The sequence below is a fragment of the Cannabis sativa genome, unplaced genomic scaffold, assembly GCF_029168945.1.
Source record: "Cannabis sativa cultivar Pink pepper isolate KNU-18-1 unplaced genomic scaffold, ASM2916894v1 Contig3, whole genome shotgun sequence".
NCBI classification, from domain to species: Eukaryota; Viridiplantae; Streptophyta; class Magnoliopsida; order Rosales; family Cannabaceae; genus Cannabis; species Cannabis sativa.
Window position 1 is genome coordinate 6,395,291 of NW_026870039.1, and position 24,308 is coordinate 6,419,598.

At 34.9% G+C, this 24,308-nt stretch overlaps 2 protein-coding genes across 2 annotated transcripts; one reads left to right on the forward strand and one right to left on the reverse strand.

The window, feature by feature from the left end:
- Window positions 1-28: 28 nt before the first annotated feature.
- On the forward strand, window positions 29-1,012 carry LOC133033145 (uncharacterized). Its single transcript, XM_061107757.1, has one exon. The coding sequence runs from the start codon at window positions 29-31 to the stop codon at window positions 1,010-1,012; it is 984 nt and encodes a 327-aa protein (XP_060963740.1).
- Window positions 1,013-14,461: 13,449 nt separating this feature from the next.
- Window positions 14,462-24,021, reverse strand: LOC115702464 (methyl jasmonate esterase 1). The gene is made up of 3 exons (XM_030629912.2): window positions 23,468-24,021; window positions 22,192-22,323; window positions 14,462-15,086 (listed from the first exon to the last, which is right to left on the reverse strand). Exons 1-3 carry the CDS (start codon window positions 23,918-23,920, stop codon window positions 14,802-14,804), a joined length of 870 nt encoding a protein of 289 aa, XP_030485772.2. The 5' UTR covers window positions 23,921-24,021; the 3' UTR covers window positions 14,462-14,801.
- Between the last annotated feature and the right edge of the window lie 287 nt (window positions 24,022-24,308).

The window sequence follows — 24,308 nt, forward strand, 5'->3', positions numbered from 1 at the left end:
TACCAAATCGGCCTATCTTATCCAAGCTATGAGACGGGCTCCGTTGTGTAATGTAGCTCCGAACCTTTGGAACAAGCTGTGGAGTTCAAAAGTTCTGGAGCGTCACAAAGTCCTTTGGTGGAGTATCCTCTCGAATGCGCTACCTGTTAGGGCTATCCTTTCTAAGAGAATGGTTATTGATGAAACCACCTGCCCCTTTTGTGGTAATGGTGATGAAACTATGGAGCATTTATTTCTCTATTGCGATCTGGCGTCGCACCTTTGGAGATCTTCCCCTTGGGGAGTTATGCCTGTTGTGGAATCTGGGGCCCGTATGTGGGACTGGGCTAGTTTTCTTTGGAACCTTAGGACCAGAGGAGTGGATACAGATGGTTTATTCCTTTATGCTTCTATCGTGGTTGACACGATTTGGAGGGCTCGAAACGACAAGGTTCATAATAACAATATGGGTAGCTTGAAACATTATATTGACTCTATAAATTATTGTTACGCTGATTATGGATCCAGTTTGCTCAAGTCTCGACAGGTTGCTGATACTCTGGGTTGGTCCCCCCCGCCTGAGGATTGGGTCAAGATCAACTGCGATGTCAGAGTCGGGGTGGAATCCATGTGTGTGGTGGCAATTGCCAGAGATCATACGGAATCGATTTTGCGGGTGGCGACTAACAAGCTTCACTTCTCTGACTCTCTTATCGGGGAAGCGGCGGCTTGTATGTTAGCTTTGGAGACGGCGGCCACAATGCATCACCCTTTTGTTATGGTGGAGAGTGATTCTAAGATGGTGATCAAGAACCTAAAGGGTGTCGAATCCTTTTGGCAGCTTGAGAACTACGCAAGACAATGCAAACATCTCTCTACTTTTTTCACTTGTTGTAATTTTTCTTATATTTCTAGAAACTGTAATTTTGCGGCCCATAATGTGGCCAAGTGGGCGTTTGCCAACAATGTTTCTGGTATGGTAGAAGTCTCTACTATTCCGAGTAATATTTTTTGTAATGACCGTGAAGTCTGACTAGTTGTTTCCTTCTAATATATATACGCTTTATTTTCAAAAAAAAAAAAACGAACACTACTTCTCCTTCTGAGGACAATCGAACTCGCTGCATCACCTCTCAACAAATCTTTCTAAAATCCTAAAAGAAAGTGTTCTTAACTTTATGTTACCAATGGTTTTATTAACTATGGAGAAAGTACAACCATTGGCACTAACCCAAATCAGACCAACGTATCTAACTCCAAATTCTCAAATTTCTAATCTTGTTTTCAAAGATTAAATGTGAAATTAAAAATGAATCCCAAAAACCAAAGTAAAGCACCAAATTCCTCACACTGCAACATCTTTACAACAGAGAATAATCATAAGCATTAAGGAGAAAACACAAAAATTAACACTTATTCTCTTTCAATACAAAGTTCCCATATATCAAGATTATTTATACAATTAATTTAATAAGTACCATACAATTAATTAAGGTTTATTTATACAGTAGGTCCTTAAAGTATACATATTTTAGCAAGTTAATCCCTAAATTTTATTTTTTAGCAAATTGGTCCCCAAACTATATAAGTTTGGGTAAATTGGTCTTCAAATTTTATTTTTTGACAAATTAGTCCCCAAGCTTTTATTTTCTTGGTGTTGTGATAAATCCAACACGCAAGTATACGTATCGTTTTAACAAGTAATACTCAGGTAATGAGATCGTTCCCACGAGGACTTCAGTTAAGTACCAATCAATTAAATTCTTGTTTCTATTTGGCAATCGAATAAATAAATTTTGAACAAAATAAACTAAGCAAAATTAAATAAAACAAACAAACAAAAGGTTTAACAATGGATGTGAAATTAGGGATATGATTTCAATTGCTTACCCAATTATTAACACTAATTAACCATTATTCTTCCTCCTATGTGATGACAGATTATAAATTAACCTAAACTCTTTTCAGATCATAAAAGTCCTAAATTGCATGTCAACTACTGCATCTTTGAGATAGAACAACATACAATTCGCATTAAGCAATAATCTAAAAGTCACATAAGCTATGTGAATACTCTCGTTTCACATCAAAATATATGTCTATTCATTTAGAGCATTCACAATACCCACTTTTTAGATTTTGTATTGAGATCATAGAACATGCAAAAGGTGATCAAACTTAAACATGAAATAAGCACAAATATGAATAAATTACAATAATAGAGGAAGAAAGAACAATCAAATAACATTAATCCATAGAATAATCTCAGTCAATATCCATCAAATCCCTAAATAGAGAGTTTAGCTCATAATCGAATCCATAATTAAACTAAACACAAATAAAAACATAAAAAATCAAGAGAAGAGAAACAAACTAGATGGAGGATTGTTGCAAATCACCCATGCTCGCTCCAAGAGCCTTCTTCTTATATTTTTAGGGTTCCATATGGTCTGCCCTCTTTAATTCACGACCCTCTTTCATTAAATAGAGTTTATCCAGCCCAAAAACGAGAAAAGATGAAGTTATCCTTGACCTGTACGAAGTCGGCGCCGCGGCGGGCAATATTCTCGCCGCGGCGGCTGCAGAAAAGTAAAAAAATAGGCTTTCTGTAATCCCCCGCCCCGGTCACTGGACTCAATTTTTTCTACTTCGATCTCTTTTCGTAAAATGGCCATAACTTTCTCATACAAACTCCAAATGAGCTGATTCAAAATGCATTGGAAAGATAAAAAAGAGATCTAAAAATTTTATGTTTTGACTTTGTCCAAAATTTGATCAGAACATAGTCGAATTCAGGCTTAAAGTTTTAGCTTTATTCTCTTTAAAACTGTTTTCCGAAATTTGTCCAATTTATGCCTTCCAAGTGTAGAAAACTAAAATCAAAGAAAACAAGCGTAATTCTATTCCAAAAATAATAATAAAGAAGAAAAACAACTATAAAATATGACCTGAAACTTAGGCTAAAAATAGTCTAACACTTGGAAACATAAATTCCTCACTTTTAAATGATGGTATTTTATTTTTTTATTTAATTATTTTTGTATTAATTTAAAATAGTTTTATATTAATATATTATCAAATTAAATAAATATATAATTTTTGTTTATATGTATTTTTTTTTTCAATTATGTCAAAATAAGAAAAAGAAAAGAACAATTGAAAAGATTTAAATAATAATATATTTTTTATAAACTACTAAGTAAATTATATTTTAAAATTTATTTTTGACTTATGTTCTACGGTGTGAACTCATGAAGTTTTACATCATTGAAGCAAAATTTAAATAATCAATAAATATATATATAATTAAAAAATTATTAAAATTATAATACTACATATTCATAAATCAATAATAAAATATAGCTAGTGTTTATACTTTTTTTTGTTATTAATAATATATATGAATAAAGTATATTTTAAATATTTAAAAAAAAAAAGTAAATATTATAATTATACAGAATATATTATATGAGTACTTAAAAAATAAAAATAAAAAATATAAATTAATATTATTATTTTTATCAAAGTGTTAATATCAAAAAAAAAAAAAATATTTAAATTTAATACAAAAAATAAATTAATGTATGTAAAACAAATAAAACATCAATATCTAATAGTGGGGACTTAATGTTGCTAAAGAAATAAAAGTTTGGGGTATCAATTTACTAAAAAATAAAGTTTGGGAACCAACTTTCCAAAACTTATATAGTTTGGGGACCAATTTGCTAAAAAATAAAATTTAGAGACCAACTTACCAAAAATTATAGAATTTAAGGACTTGCAGTACAAATAAGCAATTAATTAATGGAGTTGTATTATTTTAAACTTTTTAATAAGGAAAATAAAAAGAAAAAGAATGTTTCTTTTATATAAAAAAAAAAATAAGTATAATTATATAGAATAAGTTCATAAGATTTCTACAGTGAGCTACATAATTATTAATTTTTCACCTCAGGTTTAATCCCTTGATAACTTTAAAAACTAAGTTAGAATCACATTCCACAATAACAAATTACAAGTCTTTCTTCACTGCAAGTTCCAACGCCAACAAACAAGATGCAACCTCCCCACTAAGAATAATAGAAAAAGGCAATCGCTAAGTACCAGCCAAAAGTAAAAATGGACTTCTATCTTTGCAGTGAATTTTACAATCCCATACTGTTATACCCGTACTTCAAAGAGTGACACGTGTCTTGCACTGGAATATAAACCACCTGATATAATAAAATTATATCATTTAATGCAAAAAGGAATACCTCGTTAATAAAGGATTAATAGAAAATATTCATAACTTGTTGACTACATAGTCTTAAGCGAGATAAGGATAAAAGACTATTAAAATTTATATTGACGAGACACACACCTGCCTCGGAGTACACAGTCAAAAAAGATAATTCATTTATTCAAAGGAGTGAATACAGTCGTACAAAGAAACCTCGAATTATGGATAGCAAGACAGCTACCTCGCAATTCTAACTAAAGAAACTTGACGAGGCGAACCATCTGCTAACACTTAGCGTTTTTTCCACATTATGATAGACAAGGATAACAACTCGGAGATAAGCGAGATACAATTGTCTAAATCAGCATTAACCATCTATAAGGATAAGAATAAAAAGCAGTTAAGAAGTTATTCTGTATTATCCCACATGCATTTAAATGAAACGTGGAAATTGTCCACATTTCATGAACAGTTATATCTTAAATCGATCCCAAGTGTGAATAACTACCAACCTATATTCCTATAAATAGGGGAGATTCCACAGAAAAAGGGACGGATTTTGAGAGAGAAAAAAGATCAACGATTGTATCTTGTATCAATTATACAGAAAACTATCATAATAAAATAAACTAGTGGAGTATGCAGAATTAACTGCAAAACTACGTAAAAATATCTGGTGTTATATATACATTTTTTATTTCTATGACATATTTATTACGTAAATAAAATATAATTTGTTTTTTTGGGGGATTTTTCCACCAATTTTGAATTTTTTGAATTTCAAACCCTACATATCTAAATAAAATATAATTTTTAACATTTAAACGTAAATATCAAATTTTCAAATTAATAATATTTAATTTTTTTTTCAATAGATTATTATTAATTTGAGATATTTTGAAGTTTAAATTTAAAAATTGGTTATTTTAATTTTAAATTATGGTTAAATTTTAAAAATTTATAATTTTTTTAAATTTACATATTATTTAATTATAAAGTTAATTATTTTGAGTGAGCTCCATACAAGGCTTTGAGAGCATCCAAACACTAGCAGGTGACCTGTAGCCCATGAATTTAGAGGCTATACCTTCTGTCATGGAGTCGTAGAGCAAACCCATTAGGAGTTGGCCGTGTGTTATCCAAGCTTCATATTCTGGATTTAAGATGGGGTCTTTTCTTCAACAATTATAAGAAACTTTGGTGGTAATGTCTTAGAACCATTCAAGAAACTATCTAGACTAGTGCCCTCGTATGATGGTTGAGACCATTATTTTTCACAATGGGAAATTGTTGCGATCTAACTTCAAGGTAAAGGGCTGATTTAGAGTGTTGGTAAATAGAGTCCCCATTACAGCTAAGTTTATCGGCAATGAGCATCTTGAGTGAACAATAGGGTGAGGTAAACCAATAGTGTAACACCCTACTAGTTTAGGCATGTTAACATGATTTTTAACTTAATTGTGCAGCTCGTTGCTAATTAATGAGTTTATTGAAAATTGTGAATAATTCAAACTTTATTTAACTAATTATAGATACCAAGATAATTTCCTTATATTAAATAGGGATCCCGTTGCAAAATATTTACAAAAGTTTTACAGTGCATATTACAAAAGTTTGTCACCCAGCGACTATACAAAATATGCCCAACTGTCCCAAAGACGGTACGCTCCAGGCCTAATCGCCCTAACATGTACAATCTTTATCTACTCGCTCTCACGACTGCTCAACCTTAGCTTTGCCCTTACCTACACATGCAAAATATCTGTGAGTCGACAGACTTAGTAAGAAAAGCATAAATAATAACATTGCAATAACCCGGATTATAATCAGGCACCCATACACCAAACCATAACCCTATCCCCATGTCTGGCACGATACTGAGTCTAGAACGTTTGTACAACAATACTATCGACCATAATATCAGCCTATACTTAGTAAGCTAGTCATACTCTAGCCATACTGATGTGATAGCGTCAATCACTATCTGGGGCAAACATACATCTATCAGTATCCAATATAACTCTACGTATACTAATACCGCTATCAATGTAATCTTACAGGCTCAATAAACATGTAAATACATATGCATATCATTATACTAATCTTACCTCATTTTTGAATTTAGGTGCACCGGGCAACCTGAGTGGAACAGCTGCTCGATGAATTACAGGCTCCTAAATCACATAATTCGTGAAACTGATAAGTGACACGCTAAATCACTTTTTGGGGACTTAAACTTAAAACTAAAAGTTTTCCTATTGATGAATAACATGGCAATAACCAAAATATTGCAAAAACGAGAAAAACTAGGGTTCCCTAAAATGCCCCAACCGGTAGGCCGATTCCCCAACCGGATTTCCAGTTTTGTGGGGTTTCCTGGGGACCAACCGGTCGATCGGTTCCTATAGGTCCCCCTGAACTGGAATTTTGGTTCAATGCAGGAAACACACAAAATCACCCCACATCCTCAAATCGATCCCAAACTCCATACAAACTTGCAGACCTGCCATTTACACCATAAAGAACATAATCCATGCAATAAAACACCTCAACATGACCAGAATCACAAATTACCATTAGAGAGCAAAGCTTGAGTTCAGAAATTCAAACATTGCTCAACCAACACATGCAACCTCAAAACCAGCTCAATCCAACATAAACAACCTTAATCTAACCTCAGAATGCAAAATCAAACAACCCTAAAAGCTACAGCACCTAAACTCACAAAATCATGCAAAATCTTAACTTAAAACTTAAGAAATCCAAGGGGAAAGGTGCTAGAGAGGTTATCTTCAATTGAAAACACCAAGAACTTGCTAGATTTTCTAGAAATGGAGCTGAAAATTCAAAACCCTTGCTGTTTCTAGGGTGCACAAGAAAAAGAAAGAAAGGACAAATTGTCTTGATTTTTTTGATTTTTCTATTTTTGATAAAATGAGTAACACTGATGTTATTCAACCTAATTAATCAAATAAAATCATATTAATTTACTAACTAAAAGCCACTAGAAGACAAAACTTTACTTTAGGCAAAAGATTATTTTGCCTCCACTTAAACCAAAAAGTCTCAAAACCTCCTAGGGGTAATTTAGTCAATTCTAAAATCTCGACTAATCCCGACATTCTCAATATCTAACTGTATTGTCCCGCTACTACTAAAATACTAAAATGTGATTTTATTGGCCAAACACCGCGTTCCAATATTAACGGGCACAAAACATACATAAACATAAAATTTCATATATAGCATAAACAATACACCCTAAATTCAAATAAATCTCCATAAATTAATAAATCATAAATAATATTTTAATTTCATAATTAAACCCTAATTATCTACTAATTTTCAAGTTAAAACTATGCTCTCTTTACAATTAACCACTAGTGTCCCTTGATCTATGGCCCTTCCAGGAGTTTGAGATTCTTCTGTTGCCATGGTGTTGGCCTTTTATGCTCTTATACCAAGTGAAGAAAAAACAAAAAAAAAAGAAAAGAGAAAACATGGCAGAAAGAATGAAATCTCAGTTCAATGAGCATGAGCGGTTGTATTGATATTTTATAGCATTAGAAGGATTATACAATTTTTTTTTTTTTTTTGAAAGAAACATGTGTTACAACACACCTACAAGGAAGGTAGAGGACCATTCCATATTAACTCATTATCTAATCCAAGACCCATCCTAGCTACCCTATGAGCTAAAAGATTAAAATCCCTACCAACATGAGAGATGGATAGGTCCGGACTGAACGATAACAAGTTCTTAATGCTACAAACTACATCATCAAAGACACTATTATTCCAGTTACAAGCATTAAGTTTATCAACTATAGATTTACAATCTGTCATCAAAACATCCACTGGAAACCGAAGCAATTGGACCCATTGAATAGCATGATAAACCGCCTTGGCTTCAGCAACAGCAGGAGGGACAAGGCCAGGAAAAGGGGTAGAAAAGCCTGCTCTTACTCTGTTACAACCATCCAAAAGAACCACACCAATACTATGTCTTTTTCTATGAAGATCCGTGGCTGCATCTGTAAAAAGTTTAAAACCATTGGAACAAGATGGTTGAATCCCTGCATGGACTGAGCTCCAATCTGAACCTGACCTCTGCACCTGCTTTGACTGTGCATCTAAGTGCTGGCAGAAATATGTAAGACTCCAATCAAAAATATCTTTAGGAGAAATAGAAAATTGCTTATGTAAGACATTATTTCTTTGATTCCAAAGTGCCCACAAAAAACAATACAGAATACCAAGAGAATCTTTATCATGATCACACACCAAACCCATAAAGAAATCATTTAGACTCATATGCTTATTACTATCATAATAAGAGACAAACCTGGAAGATCTCCATGCCTTTCTGGATCTGGAGCAATCTAGCATAGCATGCTTAACACTCTCAGGGGCTAGTTTACATAAAGGACATAGAGGGGAATCAAGAACTTTTCGAGAAAAAAGAGAAGTGGCAACAGGTAAAACATTGGATAACATTCTCCAAATAAACAGTTTGACCTTGGGAGGAATATTAGGTGACCACACACGAGACCAAAACTTTTTAGAAGAAGTAAAGGAGGAAGAAGAAGGAAGGTCCAAGGAGGAGGAAGCCAGATGATAGGCAGACTTGACAGAAAAAACACCTGAGCTAGTTTTCTCCCAAATCAGAGAGTCCCTGCCAAAACACCCAGCAACAGGTACTTCTAGGATGTCATTAATAATAGAATCATCAAAATAAGCACTTAATCTATTGACATCCCAAGTCCCTGAGTCAGTAATGAAGTAGGATAGAAACTGAGAAGGAGGATGAGCAGAAGGAGAGAAAACTTTAAACTTATGATTAGGGAGCCAATGGTCAGACAAAGTATGAATTTCATTCCCATTCCCAATTTTCCAGATGAGTCCAGAGGCCAACAAGTCCCGACCCCATAAAATGCTTCTCCAAGTGAAGGAAGGGTTATGACCAGGGCCAGCAGCAAGGATAGAGGAATTAGGAAAATAACGAGCTTGAAGAATCCTACTAAGGAGAGAATGAGGATTATCCAGAATACGCCAAGCTTGTTTGGCTAACATAGCTTGGTTAAAATGAACAAGAGAGCGAAAACCCAACCCTCCACAGAATTTTGATGTACACATGGCTTTCCAAGATTTCCAATGAATTTTCCTAGACTCTCCATTAGAACCCCACCAGAATCTGGCCATCGCAGTCTCGATTCCCTTACAAAGCTTAACAGGAAGTCTGAAACAAGCCATCGCGTAAGCAGGGATAGCTTGTATTACAGCTTTCAAAAGAACCTCCTTACCAGCTCTTGAAAAATATTTGGAGGACCAAGATCTAAGAACGGAGGCTACTTTATCTTTAAGAAAAGAGAAAGAGTGAAACTTAGAACGAGACAAACATTGAGGAAGACCTAAATACTTAGAAACAAAAGGCTTATCCTCTAAATTAAGCGTGTGGAAAAACATAGTACGAGTATCCTGAGCAGTATTAGGAGAGAAAAGAATGGAGGATTTAGAAAAATTAATGGCTTGGCCTGAGGCCCTAGAATAGATATTAAAAATTTCGTGAAGTGCAAAACAAGACTCTCTATCAGCAGAGCAAAAAAGAAGACTATCATCAGCAAATAACAGATGAGAGATCGAGGGCGCATGCCTAGAAATAGAAATACCTTTAAGAGATTGGGCATTCTGCCTTGCCCTGAGAAGAGCAGACAATCCCTCAGCACAGAGAATGAAAAGGTAAGGGGATAAGGGGTCCCCTTGTCTAAGACCACGAGAAGGTTTAAGGGAGCCTTTAACCTCCCCATTAACCAGGAAAGAAAGAGTGGTCGTAGTTATACATTTCATAATAAGGGTAACAAAGCCAACAAGAAAATTAAAATGGTGCATAACACTTTCCAGAAAATGCCATTCAACTCTATCAAAGGCTTTAGCCATATCAAGCTTCAATGCAGCCCAGCCTCTTTTACCAACTTTACGAGCGTTAATGGCATGAATAAGCTCTTGGGCTATAAGAATATTGTCGAAAATAACACGCCCAGACACAAAAGCACTCTGAAAAGGGGAAATAACCTTGTCTAAAACAACTTTTAACCGGTTAGCAACAGCCTTAGAAATGATTTTATAAAGCGTGGAACACAAACTAATTGGCCGAAAATCTTTCATAGCATTGGCATGTTGCTTTTTAGGAATCAAAACAATCAAAGTGCTATTAATCTCAGAGAAGTCAGCAGGACCATTTAAGCAATTCAACACCACTGAAGTCAGGTCATTCCCAAAAATGGCCCAATTCTTTTGATAGAAGAAGGCATTCAGGCCATCCAGCCCAGGAGCCTTATCCCCAGAAATGCTAAAAACAGCCTTTTTGACCTCTTGGGCAGTAAAGGGCTGAGCCAAAAACTCATAGTCCAAATCATCAAGGGGAGGCCCCAAACAATCAAGAATATGGTTAGTTGCCTCAGCATCACAACCATCAGAGGAAAAAAGACTAGAGAAAAAAGAAGAGATAATATCAAACATAGCTTCAGGATCACTAGTTGAATCACCAGCATCGTCCTTAAGGTATCGAATGGTATTATTCTTTTTTCTGTGGGATGCAAAACGATGAAAAAATTTTGTGTTTCGGTCACCAGCCTTAAGCCAGGACACACGGGACCTCTGCTTCCAATAAACCTCTTCCTTGTAGAGAAGAGCATCAAGCTGAGATTGAAGATTTTTGAGATGAATCTTATGCTCACTAGAATCAGGGCCTAAGGATTGAATCCTAGTTATTTCCCTTTGAATATCCTGAATACGAGGCTGGAAATGAGGCAAGACAGATTTGTGCCAAGAGGACAGAGCAGTGACACAGGAATTTTGCTTGGCTAAGAAAGTGCCAAGACCATCTAGGCTATTAGAGAGGTGGGGGGAATTGTTCCAAGAGTCCCTAATAGTGGCATAAAAACTAGGGTTGTCTAACCAAATATTTTCAAATTGAAAACGCTTTTTAATTCTACGGGGCAGGTTAAGATCAGGGTTAGAGTGTAGAACAACCTTGATAGCTCGATGATCTGAGCCATAAAAAGGCAAGTGGTGCAAAATAGCATTAGGGAAAAGCATTCTCCAAGATTCAGAGCCTACTGCCCAATCAAGACGTTCATACACAGTATTATTATGCCAAGTATATTTATTACCTATAAAATTAAGAGGAGAAAGACAAAACTTATGGATAAATTGAGCAAAATGATCCATATCAGAAATATTATAATAGTTACTACCAGTTTTATCATCAAAGTCCAAAAAACTATTAAAATCACCCATAATGAGCCAAGGCAAATTAGGGGAAGAGTAAAAGAGTTTGTCTAATAATTCCCAATTAACACAACGAGCAGAGGAAATAGGAGAACCATAATAGCAGGTAAAATGAAACATAGCATTATCCTTGAAGTTTATATTACAATCAAAATGGTTATTAGAGAAGGATAAAATATTTACATAAATAGTTGCTTTCCACAAAAGAATAAGGCCCCCCCCAAAATACTTCCTAGGGACCTCAAGACCATGATCAAAGCCCAAAGCAACACGAACTCGGTCAATAGCCTTAGCAGGCAGACGAGTTTCCATCAAAAAGACCACATCAGGCTGCTGCTCTTTCACCATCAGGGAGAGGCGTCTGAATGCGCGCGTACTCCCCAACCCGCGCGCATTCCAGCTTAGAAGGCTCATTTTTCTGGGCGGGTGTGCATAGCATCACCCGCCTGTTCATCTTGTGTAGAATCAACAGGAGCCTCATTCTCCCTTGCACCAGATCGAGCTCGTTTAAGTTGAGACCGCACAGAGCTTCCAACAACAGCAAAGTGAGGCTGGAAGGAGGGCCTCTTAACACCAGAAGCAGAAGCTAGGCCTTTTCCACGGACATCAGGATCAGGGTGATCCCGATGAAGATTGGGGTCCATATTAGCATTGTCAGCAGTGCCTTGAGGCATAACAGTTACAGAGCTAACAGTGCTAATAACCTCAGAGGAAGAAAGGCCAACAGATGGAGCAGCAGCAGGGGCAGGTTGGCTAGCAGCCACAATAACAGAGTCAGTAGAGTATGAGGTGAAAGCTGAAGGTCGCAAAGAGATATTAAAAGTGGAACTATTGCAAGGCTGAGCAAGATTGGAGAGGTTAGGATTTAAAGGTGTAGGCATCATGACAACCGCATTAGATGTTGGAGGGACAAAGGGCCCAGGAAAGTTATCATTAAGGCTCAAGAAAGAGGGGAAGTTGATGCCTTGACCAGTAAGGTTTTGGGGGGGTAAATTGAGATTAACAGGTTGGTAGTTCATCATAGTTATAGTAGGGGGATGAGGATATTGGAATGGCTGGGACTTATCAATGATTTTTTCCTTACCACGGAGGAGAATGGAATAAGGGCATAGGGGTTCAGTGTAAAGCTCATCACACTTCTGAAGAAAAGCCACACAGTATTTTTTGGTATGATCAAGTTTCCCACAGAAAAAACAAAAGTCGGGAAGTCTTTCAAACTTAAAATCAAGCCACTTGACAAATTCCCTACCCATACGAATGAACTTAATATTCATTCCCCTTCGTAATGGCAGATTAACATCAAGGAGTATACGAATACGCATGTAAGGACCAGTACCCTCCTTAATGGTATCTTTGTCAATCTCTATAAGATCCCCCACTTCCATAGCTATAAACCTAGCCAGATCATGGGACTTACACATAAAGGGGATACCATAAACTTGTACCCAGAAGGGAACATAGTGAAGGTTATCAGGGGTAAGAGGAAAACTACTATCAGTAGCAGCAAATATGGTGATGCTCTGGGCAAAATGCCAGGGCTGACCATCTAAGACTCGACCTTTATCACCTTCACAGCCAAAGGTGACAAGAAACATACCATCAGCATGTTCAGAAACAACAACAGGGAATCGACACAACGATGACCACATACCAGACAAGGTTTTCATTAGAGAGGGACGGTTATAGGGCCTAATGGTATGAAGCTTTAGAATGAGGCTTATAGGGGCAGAGGAGGAGCTCGAAGAACCAACCTCATAGGTAAAGATAGTGGATTCATCAGGAGGGAGGGCTAAAGCATGAGAAACCGAACTTAAAAACTCATCCATACTAACAGACAGATAGAATTCAAGAACACAGGCTAAAAAAAGAAAAATAAACTGAGAAGGATGATGAAAATGATACCTTGGCTTGGTTATATATAGGAAAAACCATAATCCTTTGAGAATTTTCCTCATTGCCGCCCTAGTCACTTCCCTAGTCCCATCCATTGAAGGAGCAATGATGAAAAGAAGCTGAGGAGCTTCGGAAGTCCAGTCGCCCGCCTCCTTCTTACGATCTTCAAGGGAGTTTTGCAGGGAGAGGATTTGGGAGATCTGCAATAAATGGGGAGAGGACAAAGAAAGATGATGAAAAAAGGAGAGAGAGGATGAAATTCGAAGGTGAGAACAATAAATGCTCTGAGGGGTTTTTATGAGATGGGAAAAGGAGCAATAATATCCCCCAGAGCAATAAATGCTCAAAGGGGAGAGAGAAACCAAAAGGGATGATTCACGATTTGGGTGAAAACACCTGAAACCACCACAAAACACTGTAGGGTGGACTAATTTCCCATGAGAGGGACCAGAATCTCAATTGAGGAGATGAACAGCATGCTAGAAGGCTCCAGAAGAAGAAAGGCTTGATATGTATATTTTTGCAATATTATCTCTTGTTAAGGATTATACAATTAACAAGTGTAAGCATTAGACAAAAAGGAATATTGCAAAAAATAATGCTAACGATTTCTCATAATCCAAGGCCTAACAAAAATCCTAACGGCCTGGGAATGTTCTAGACAGAATGGACACTCTGGCAGTGCCACCAAGGCAAGCTAACTCACTAGATTCACTATTTTTTTTTTTATTTAAGCCTTTATTTCTTACGCACACTCTTATTTCATTTTTTTTTTTTTTTTGAATGTAGCGTAATGGTATTTTACAATCTGTTAATAACTTAATAGTTTCAAGGTCCTAGGTTCAAACTCATGACCACTCCCTTTTTCCCATCCCTCCCTCACCACTAAGCTAGCCTTAGTGGCTTACACCCTCCTATTTCTTACATATTCATCATTATTTCTTACATTTTTTTACATACTATTATTATTTATTTTTTATTATTTTTTTATGCTAAAATATATATAGCTTTCAATAGAGATGTTATTGGTAATTAAATATTATTTTATCGAGTTAATTTACGCGGCGAGTAAAATTATTTGTTATATGAAAATAAAAAAGTTAAAATTGATATGGTCTCAAAATTTAAATAATAAAGAGTGATTTTAAGGGTCACTTTTAAGTTTTAAGGGTGTGCATTATAGAATTTTCCAATAATATTTATTTTAAATTTTTGTAAATGAAAAAAACTTCATTTCAAATTTGGTCATAGGTTTAACACCTTGAGAGACAGCTCTGGTTATAAAGTCTGTCATATAAAAGATTTCCAGTTTTTCGTTATTATTGCAATGGAGATGATAACATTCTTAATTTTATTATTTTTTCCTAAAAGAAAAAAAAAACCAACTGAAGCTCACAATAGTTGTTGAGTTTTCTAATCAGTTGTACTTGTTTGTAATGTTTTGAAGGTGATTCCAAAGACTTATTGGCTTCGACATCATGACCATGTGATCTGAGCCATTGATTGTGATAACATGGTTAGGTTGATTGTTAATAAGCATCCATGCTTCCACATCTTTATTCATCACTTTATCTTTCTCTGATATGATATAGACTCGATCAACTGACCCATATCTGTCTTCGCTCAAGGTTAACTCTTTGGACATGTCCTCGTCGCTAAACAATGGTAATGGTCTCATTAACATGATTGCAAGTTCCAAATCCTGTTATACCATAAATAATTTTCTTACTAACACCATCCAAGAATGTTTGAATGATTATGCTACATATCAAATTATTATTGGTCTTACTCAATATACACATGTTAAATAATAATTATCAGTTAACCTCATTAATTTGTTTTTAAAATGTACATTTAAAATCAAAGTTTATTTATTAACACAGATATTAAAATGACATTATATGAGAACATATTTAATCTTTTTTAGATAAAAGAACATACTTAATTTTAAGAAAAGTGTAATGCAAAAATTGTATTTTAAAATTGAATGGAATTGCACTAATATGTAATTACGAAATATGTTGAGGCCGGTCTAGAGGATCTTCGAATCCACAAATTCATGGATGGAATTGTTGAGCTTCTTTTTTATCCATGACAACCTTCAAATTCATCAACAACATGAGAGATCCATCTCCATTGAAGGTAGAACTAGGTGTGAGATCTGAAGGTTCGAGTTAATGGGTTGTTACTTGTCATCCAATCTTGTTGGATGCTCGTCCTTTTTATCTGCCTGCTCATCTCATCATCGATGATGATTGGGAAAGAGATAAAGGAAAGAAAAGATGGAGATGCGAAGATGATTTTCTTAGTTTTCTTTTTCTTTTTTTGTTTAGGAGGCTTTTTAATTTTTAAATGTCATCTTTTACGTATTTCTTGACTTAAAAAATTATTTTAAAAATATATTTTAGGCAATTAATTAATCACTTAACACATGTTTTAATAAAGAGATGATACATGGATCTTCGCTACCACTTAACAGCTATAGTTGGCATTAAATAGCCAAAGGGAAAAACTGTAATAAATATCAATGGAAGGTATTATAAGGAGACTTATTTTTGTCCCTACAAAAATGTAACTACATTCCATAATTAAGTTTACTCCCATCTTATTTTAAAAAAAAAAACATTTAATTATTTTAATAAAAACACCCTCGAATATCAAACAAAATTAATAGTATTGAAGAGAGATGATCAAGACCCCATGGAAGTTTTTCTGTGATTTTACTAAAGGATAAAAATATACTTAAAATTTTAGGGTGTACTTAATAATATTGGCCAATACTAGCTTGCAAGGTTGGTGAGATAAAAATAGAGATGGGTAGAGTAAATAGAGGGACACACAGAATTTATACAAGTTCACTTCCCATATTGCAATAATAATGAAGTTACGTCGACTTTGAATTTTTATTTTTCACGAGAATTATAAGAGAAATGACTAAGTTTGAAAACTCTAATTTTTAAAGAGAGAGGTTCTATTAACATAATAATAATAAAATATTCTAAAAAAATATAAAAAAAAAAATTAAATTTAGGCTATTTTTGTTTGTTCATGATGATCTAATGGTGAAATTGACTCCGAAGGTTAGTCTTCAATTTTTGGAGCTTGAGTCGCGTCCGTGGGACCCACCTTAGATAGGTTGTATCTTAAATTCGTAACTCTCTTGAGGACAAAATTTCGACTTACTAACTTTTAGAAATTCGATTTGAGTGTAAGACATAACTTGATAGAGCATTCAAATATCTTTAAAACACAATTTAAATTGTGTCAATCAGATCAATATTGAGTGAGTTATGACCGTTTATTGAAGGCTGCTCTAATACCAGCACCCAGGTTGACATCCTAGCACTAGGTTGACATCCTGCGCCCAACTTAACATATGACGTCAACCTTGATGCTTTGTGAGTGAGAAATCATGTTGGAGATGTATTTTTTGAAGCCTAAGTGTTATTTTGACACCACTTAGTTAATTTCTTTGTTCTGGAGAAGTCGTTTACCAATTCTCAAAGATGTTGCTATTTCGCGAAATTAGGAGACTGGAAACTACCCAATTTGTGACTAAGTTCCTTTGCCAAAAAAGAGAAAATATGAAGTTGTGAACTTGACTTGTCTGAGCTCATAGCTCTTGTTTACTATGAAAAACTAGACAAACGCTCAAGACAGAAGTAGAATTGGATAAGTAGAACCCAACGCGCTAGGTCATATGTCAACCTGGGTGTTACGTGCTCTTTCAGTAGTTTATAGGATATTGTCTTGATACTTCCAAGGTTCTTGAAATAGAGGATGAGGTCTCCTACCCTAGTTTTGACCATGCCTGAGAGAATGCTCAGAGAAGAATTTGTATTTTAGTGATCGGAGCTAGCGCACCAGGTTGAATCTCAACTTGGGCGATGGGCCCAACACCATGTTAACCTTGGCGATGGGCTCAGTTTTCTGCCCTTTGGGATTCTCATTTTCTCCTCAATTTTACATGTGTCTTTGTTATATCTGTTGATGAAAAAAATTCCCTAAACACTTTTTTGGGAAATTGTTTAGAAACAGTCTAGGTTGACAAAATGTCAACATAGGCATAAGGCCCAGGACTAGGTGTCAACGTACGCGTTGAGTCAAGTTTTAGGCCACCAAACTGTTATGTTTGATTCTCAAAAAGACATGTATCTTCATCTTTTATGAAAATAGAGAATATGTCTGGAAGAATTCTAAAAAAAAGTCATTGGAAATGGCCTAGGATGAGAAAATGTCATCCTGGCATTAGGCCAGCATCAAGTGTTAACATGGGCGTTGGGCCCCCATTCTAGCCTCCAAGTCGGTTTGTTTATCCTTCAAATGTACTTGCTTCCTCATTGTTGATGAAGAAGAATAATATGCTTAGGTCAGTTCTTCATTTTGATGCTTGGAAGTGCCCAAGGTTGACAATATGTCAACCAGGGCGCTGGTGCATGGGGCACTTGGTGCTCCAGGTGCTCAAAAATAAAAGTTCTATGAATCTGATTCTAATGCATCAAATATGTTTGTGATATGTCTAATTGATGTCCTAGTACAAATTTTGACCCATGTGCACTAAGACGGTCCCATAAACCAAAACCTTAGTTGGGATGTTAGCCTAGGCGCTGGGTAAAACCCTAGGCACCTAGGTTGACTTTTGAGGTGTTGTTTCGTGTGTTTTCAACTTTTGTGCTCAGACTTGGATTCTTCGTGTCTTCATGACTTAGAATCTAAAGGATGGTGACTTGGAAACTACCTGGAAGGATCCAAATACCCATTTTGGAGCCTTAAATTCAACCTAAATGTAGGGCTATGGACCCTTTCCCAAGTTGACTGCTATGACTTGAATTCCTTCACTATAGGAATGATTTCCTTCTTCCCACATGTCAAACATTGATGTCCATGTCACCAAGGCTACTTTTGGTGTAAACATTTTCCCCCCAAGTCAACTTTACACTTTTGTAAGGTTGACTTGATAATGTCTAGAAGAGCTTGAATCTTCTCTGAATTAGCTTCGATTCCTCAGAACTACAAGTAACCCTAAGAATTCCCTAGGAAAACTTTAAAGGTGCATTTCATTAGATTCAACTTCATTCCATACTTTCAGATAATAGACAAGGCTTCTTCTAGATCTTCGTTATGCTCCATGGATGTTTTTTACTTTACTAACATGTTGTCATTGTAAACTTCCATGCTCTTCCCTAAGATATCCTTGAACATTTTATTAACCAGATGCTAATACGTGGCTAGGGTTGTGCTTAGGAAAATGGGGGCCCATGGAGAGTTAAATTATGGGACCCTTAAATTAATTACATAAATGTGACTCGTCTTGTAGTTTTTAATAACCTAATTTTTTAGAAAATTTTATATATTAATAATAATTAGAATACATAATTAAATATATACATTTCGGTACACACATAAAATAATAGATTGAGTTAGTCTAGTGGGGAGGGGTTATATTTTCCATTATGTGGTTAGGAGTTCGAACTAGCTCTCCTTTTTTTTTCGTTTTCAATAATGATTTATTTTACAAGAAAAAGGTAGTTGTTAGGACTCGAACTTAGCACACCAAAACTCTGAAGAACTTAAAAGGAGGCGCAGCACCATTACGCCAATGCTATGTAATTTTTATAATAGTATAAATAAGTATATAATTATTACATTATCTTTATAAATAAATAAATAAATAATATGGGGCCCCTGGGTGGGAGCCCTAGGCACGAGCCTACCCTTAAAACCAGCCCTGTATGTTGCTCCAGCATTCTTCAGTTGTAAAGGCATGACCATATAACAATAGATGCCTTTGTTAGTTTGGAAGCTGGTACGTTCTTTATTTTCCATGTGCATCTTGATTTGGTGGTAACCAGAATATGCATCTATTAAACTTAGAAGCTCGTATCTAGATGTGACATTAACCATTTGATCTATTAGGGGAAGTAGAAAGTAAATTTTTGGACAAACTTTATTTAGATTCGTGATATCAATGCACATTCTCCAGGTTCTATCATTCTTGGGGACCAACACTTGGGTATAGAGCTTCTCAGAGAAACTCTATATTGGTTAGTTTGTCAACTTTTGTTTTTATTGCTTTTGCTCGAATTGGATCAAACAGACTTCTCTTCTGATAGACTAGATCTACATTTAGATCAATGTTCAAGGCATGGCAAATTACATGAGGACTAATTCTAGTCATATCACAATGGATCCACGCCAACATATCACTATTCTTCCTCACGGTTGATACGATATTCTCTCTTACAACCAGAGGCAAATTCTTCCCTACTTTGATGATCTTTATAGGATCTTTATTGTTGACGCATACTTCATCTACCTCTACCATTGGCTTGATGATTCTTTCTTCCTTCAATTTGAGTTGAGTTAGTAGCTTGCTTCTCGTTCGAAGTAGCTGTAGGATGTTTAATTTTCCTATAATCTGCCATAATGTGACCATAACCTTGACAAGCTTTGTATTTCACTAGAAGCCATTCATAGTCAACTCCTTGCTCTATGAGTTGGCCATGTTCATTAAGAAAGTGTATCACACTCGGAGATTTATCTGTTATATTTATTTCTACCAGAACTCTAGCAAATTTGACCATTGTTCTCTCCCTTATAACTTTGTCAGCCATAATAGGTTTTTCAATTGTGCTAACAATGGCACTAAGGCATTTATTTCCCCAATAATGCAATCCAAGATCATGGAGATGGATTCATAATGGAACCGATTTGAACAGCTTCAAAGCAGTAAGATCTGTTGTCCATGGCCGCACAATAACTGATTTTTGATCGAACTACAGAACACCTTCTTCCAAGACCAAATCTCGAGTTGCTATATCATTGAATTTAACAATGGTATAGCCACCATTCATACAAACTATCTGAGTAATACCCAGCTTCCCCCATTAATGTTTAATAAACCTTTCAAAAACCTTGATTGGAGGGTTAGCTCCTAAAATTATACAAAATACAACAGTATTCCATTTTGTTGCATGTTCTTGAACCTCATCAATATCAACTTGAGCAATTTTTAACCCATCTTTAAGAATGGGAATATGCTAGTTTAGAATCATGAAAGAAAGACTTACCTTCCATGAAATGCTTCCATAGTTGCTGAGAATTTGTTAGAAAATCCTCTCGATCAACCTCCTCGGCCAAGCTCTTCTTCCCAGTTGTCTCTACCTTTTCATCATGGATTGAAGGGAGATCCTCCACAGATTGTTTGACTGCTGGCTGTTGGATCACCTTTTTTTTCTTTGCCATGGAAAAGAGAAACGATGAACACAAACGCCTAATCCTCCACCAAGACATTTTTCAATCCAAAAAAATTCGACGAATTGAATCATCCAATAATAATAGAAAAAAATAGAGCTTGACCCAAATGATGACACTTCTCTTAGAATGCACTGTTGCGATCTTCATCAACATTCTCAACGAGGCTTACTGAATGATTTTGGAACTTACCAATATAAGTTCTCCTTGTGCATCTTTGTCTGTTGAGTGTGTGGTAGCTTATTTCGCTAAAGCTAAGGCTGGTAGAGTTGTTAATTCTTGGTTTTAAATATTACTTTGTTCCTCTTTTTTTTATGCCATTGATAAATTATAGATCTTTACACGAAACTTTTTCAAGGATTTAATAATGTTTTACCTTTTGTAAAGATCGCTCATTTCACCTATAATCAAGCTAGTATCGTTACACTCTTGAAATTGCCACCACATCATTAATCTCGACATCATGCAATGTCCTTAGTGGCCTGCTTTATTTCAACTCTTAGCTACACATGTCAAGGACCAACCCTCACACGTGCAGATAACTATCTTGTCTCAAATGGGTCAACAACTCTCGAGTTTCACCAAATAGCTTCTTATTACCTCGTCTGAGTTTAACCCACTTATGAGAAACCCTAGAACAGGATTGTTAAATGTGGGTGTTTCAATGTTTCAAGTCAGGAAAGGTGAAACCCTAGTCGTGCATTGGCTCTGACATTGTTTATACGACCCGACCGAACCCGATTGGAAAATGATTAGGCTTGATGAGGAACTTAGGCCAAGGATCTTCACTCTGGTAGAATAGGATATTGCTCAATCTAGGTCTTTCTTGATCAGTTTCTTGAGTTACTTCATTACTATTCAACCATGTTTAATTTTATCGGAGCTTATTTGTGCCCCAGTGACTCAACTCAGCATGTGGTGGAGCATTGTTTATTTTATAGGAAGAATAATAGCATGTTGGTTATTAGTGGGTCTGGTCAAAGTGGGGAGAAGAAGCTAACAAATTGGGTAAGTGAGTTAGTTAGAAGGAGCAGTGGTGGTGGTGGTAGCGATATTGGTTTGGGATAGGTGGCAAAAAATGGGAATTGTATGGCTCAAGCTCAATTAATATTAAATATGTTTAGTGTCGATAATAGTAATGGTAACGGTAATAATAATGAATATATTTTAGTTCAATGGCATGATTGGACACTTAAACTTGGTTGGAAAGATACTTGTTTGTGTACCATTTATGTACGCACTTGTTGTACTACTAATGCTTTTACTACTTTCAACTATATTATTTTCATAATTTTAAATGATGTATATTTTTTTAATTTATTATAATAATATTTTAAGTATATAGTTTTATTTATCTTCATATTTAAAATATAATTTATTTTTATATAAAACGTATATTTTTTAGAGTGTAAAATGGAAGAAATTCTAAAGTGAGTATCAATTTAATATATATTTAACACAAACTAAAAATAATAAAATAAAGTGTCTTTATAAGATTTTGAAGTGTAAAGATTTTTTTTTAGAAAATGAATGAAATCTGAAAGTTGACTTACCTCATACGGGCTTCTTTGGTATACTTTTGATGCTAGAAACGATTTCCCGAAAATGAAAGTTGTTGGAGGGTTGTTTGGCCCATTGTCGTATGTGTAGTGATTGTCCATTTGAGCATCTGAACTTTTCAATGACTGTAAAAACACAAAGGTAAAGGAATTTAACAATAACTCTTTTATTTATTTATTTTTTAGAAAAATATGAAATTTCATTGCACAAAAGAAAGAAAGCCATCATTCCACTAACTAATTTACTTGGCCAAACAAGTAAGTTTACACGGTGAAAAAAGAAGAAGAAAAAATAGTTTTAGTACAAGCAGTGATGAAACTCATAAATTTTTCTAAAAAAAAATTATTATATTCATTAAAGAAGTTCTACAAATTTATAATTTTTTTTATAAAGACATGATATGCTACCTTTACATGTAAGAGTTTAAAAAGTTAGATTGAAAAATAATTGTATGAGTATAAGATACGAAACTAAATTATTAATTCATTTTTCCATCCAAATTTTATGAAAATATTTTAGAGAAATTCTACAATGCACTCCCTTAAAATGGATATATTGATACACCCTTATTTATTTTAACACCCGAAATAATTTTTTAGTCAAATTTTTTCTTAAAGTCATGTACATTATAGTTATTTAAGACATCTTGCAATATTTTAAAAAATTTAGAAAAGTTTAACACGCCGAAAAATACGTTCAAACATTGTGTTGCACGCGTGACTATTTTATTTTATACGCGTGTAAAAGACTGTTTGAACATTGTTTTCTATATTGTAAACTATTCTGAATTTCTCAAAATTTTGTAAGTTATCTTAAATAGCTATAATGTACATGAATAAGAAAAAAAAATTAGACTAAAAAATTCTTCTAGATGCCGAAACAAGTGAAGGGTGTATTAGTACATCTCTTTTAAGGAGTGCATTGTAGAATTACCCAATATTTTATAAGAATATTTTTAGTTTATGCATGTTATTATGTTGTCATTTTTTTATTAATATTGGGGTGCTCTACAACAATTAAGAATTTTTAACTACTTTTGATAAGTTTTTATTTTCACAATACCGGCCTTTATTCATCAAAAAAAAAAAACATAAAATATTACATTAAAATATATAAAAAAAAAACATACATACGTGATCATTAAAAAAACAAAATAAGTGTTAAATTATATTTTGATTTTTTTAAAAAATATTATAGACTATTTTCATAACATACATCATACATGATCATTAAAAAAACAAAAACATAGACCATAAAAGAAAGAATTACCTGGTGGTAGAGAGTGGAAACATTGAGAGAGGGACCAGGCATCAAGGCGGTGACAAAAATAGCCACATCGATCATCAACGGGAATTCCTCCATAGCTTTGGAGATGGCCAGTCCTCCCAGGCTATGACCCACCATAATAATGCTCTCTCTTTTACTACTCCCACCAACACCTTCCATGAAATCCATCAATGGCCTCAAGTAGTCATACATGGATCCCACCTCGCTTGCCCGCAACGGATCCACTCCCGAACTGGCCAAGTCCAGCGCCGTCACTCTGTGGCCCGATGATTTGATAAGGCTCACCAGTTTGTACCATGACCAACCTCCATGGCAAGACCCATGGACTAGCACGAAATGTTTGCTTCTTTTCGTAGTCTCTGCTTTAACAATCTTAGCTTCAACCAAGAAAATAATGACCAGAAAAGAGAGAAGCACCACAAGCTTTCTTTTCATCGTTTTTCCAATATAATCTACGCTTTCATTTGATTTTTTTGTTGAACGAATCAATTGTTAGACCTTGCTCTCTATACAAGAGTGTGTTCATTTTGTTTTATGCTTAGCTACAATCAGTCAACTTATGTTTTTCTAATCACTTGGTCTTTTAAGAAAGTTTGCAGAAATACTTTTTTAATGACATCATGAGAATGTGTTAATAAAATAATCCATGTCCAAATAATTGTGTCCCATTTTCAACGGAGTTCTTTATACTCTGCAATATATATTAATAGCATGGAAACATGACCGTAGCTCTCACGAAAAATTTTCTACATCACTGAGCAGATTCTTCAGAATAACCCACCTTTGAAAACCCAATTTTTTATTCTTTTTTTAATTTATTTTA

Excerpts from the sequence above, each read along its gene's own strand:
- LOC133033145 (XM_061107757.1), top strand. The coding sequence starts at position 29 with ATGAGACGGGCTCCGTTGTGTAATGTAGCTCCGAACCTTTGGAACAAG.
- LOC115702464 (XM_030629912.2), bottom strand. The coding sequence starts at position 23,920 with ATGAAAAGAAAGCTTGTGGTGCTTCTCTCTTTTCTGGTCATTATTTTC. Across the intron at positions 22,324-23,467 it reads TTTCCACTCTCTACCACCAG|TCATTGAAAAGTTCAGATGC; the intron begins GTAATTCTTTCT and ends GTGTTTTTACAG. Across the intron at positions 15,087-22,191 it reads ACCAAAGAAGCCCGTATGAG|GATTTGGAACTTGCAATCAT; the intron begins GTAAGTCAACTT and ends ATGGTATAACAG.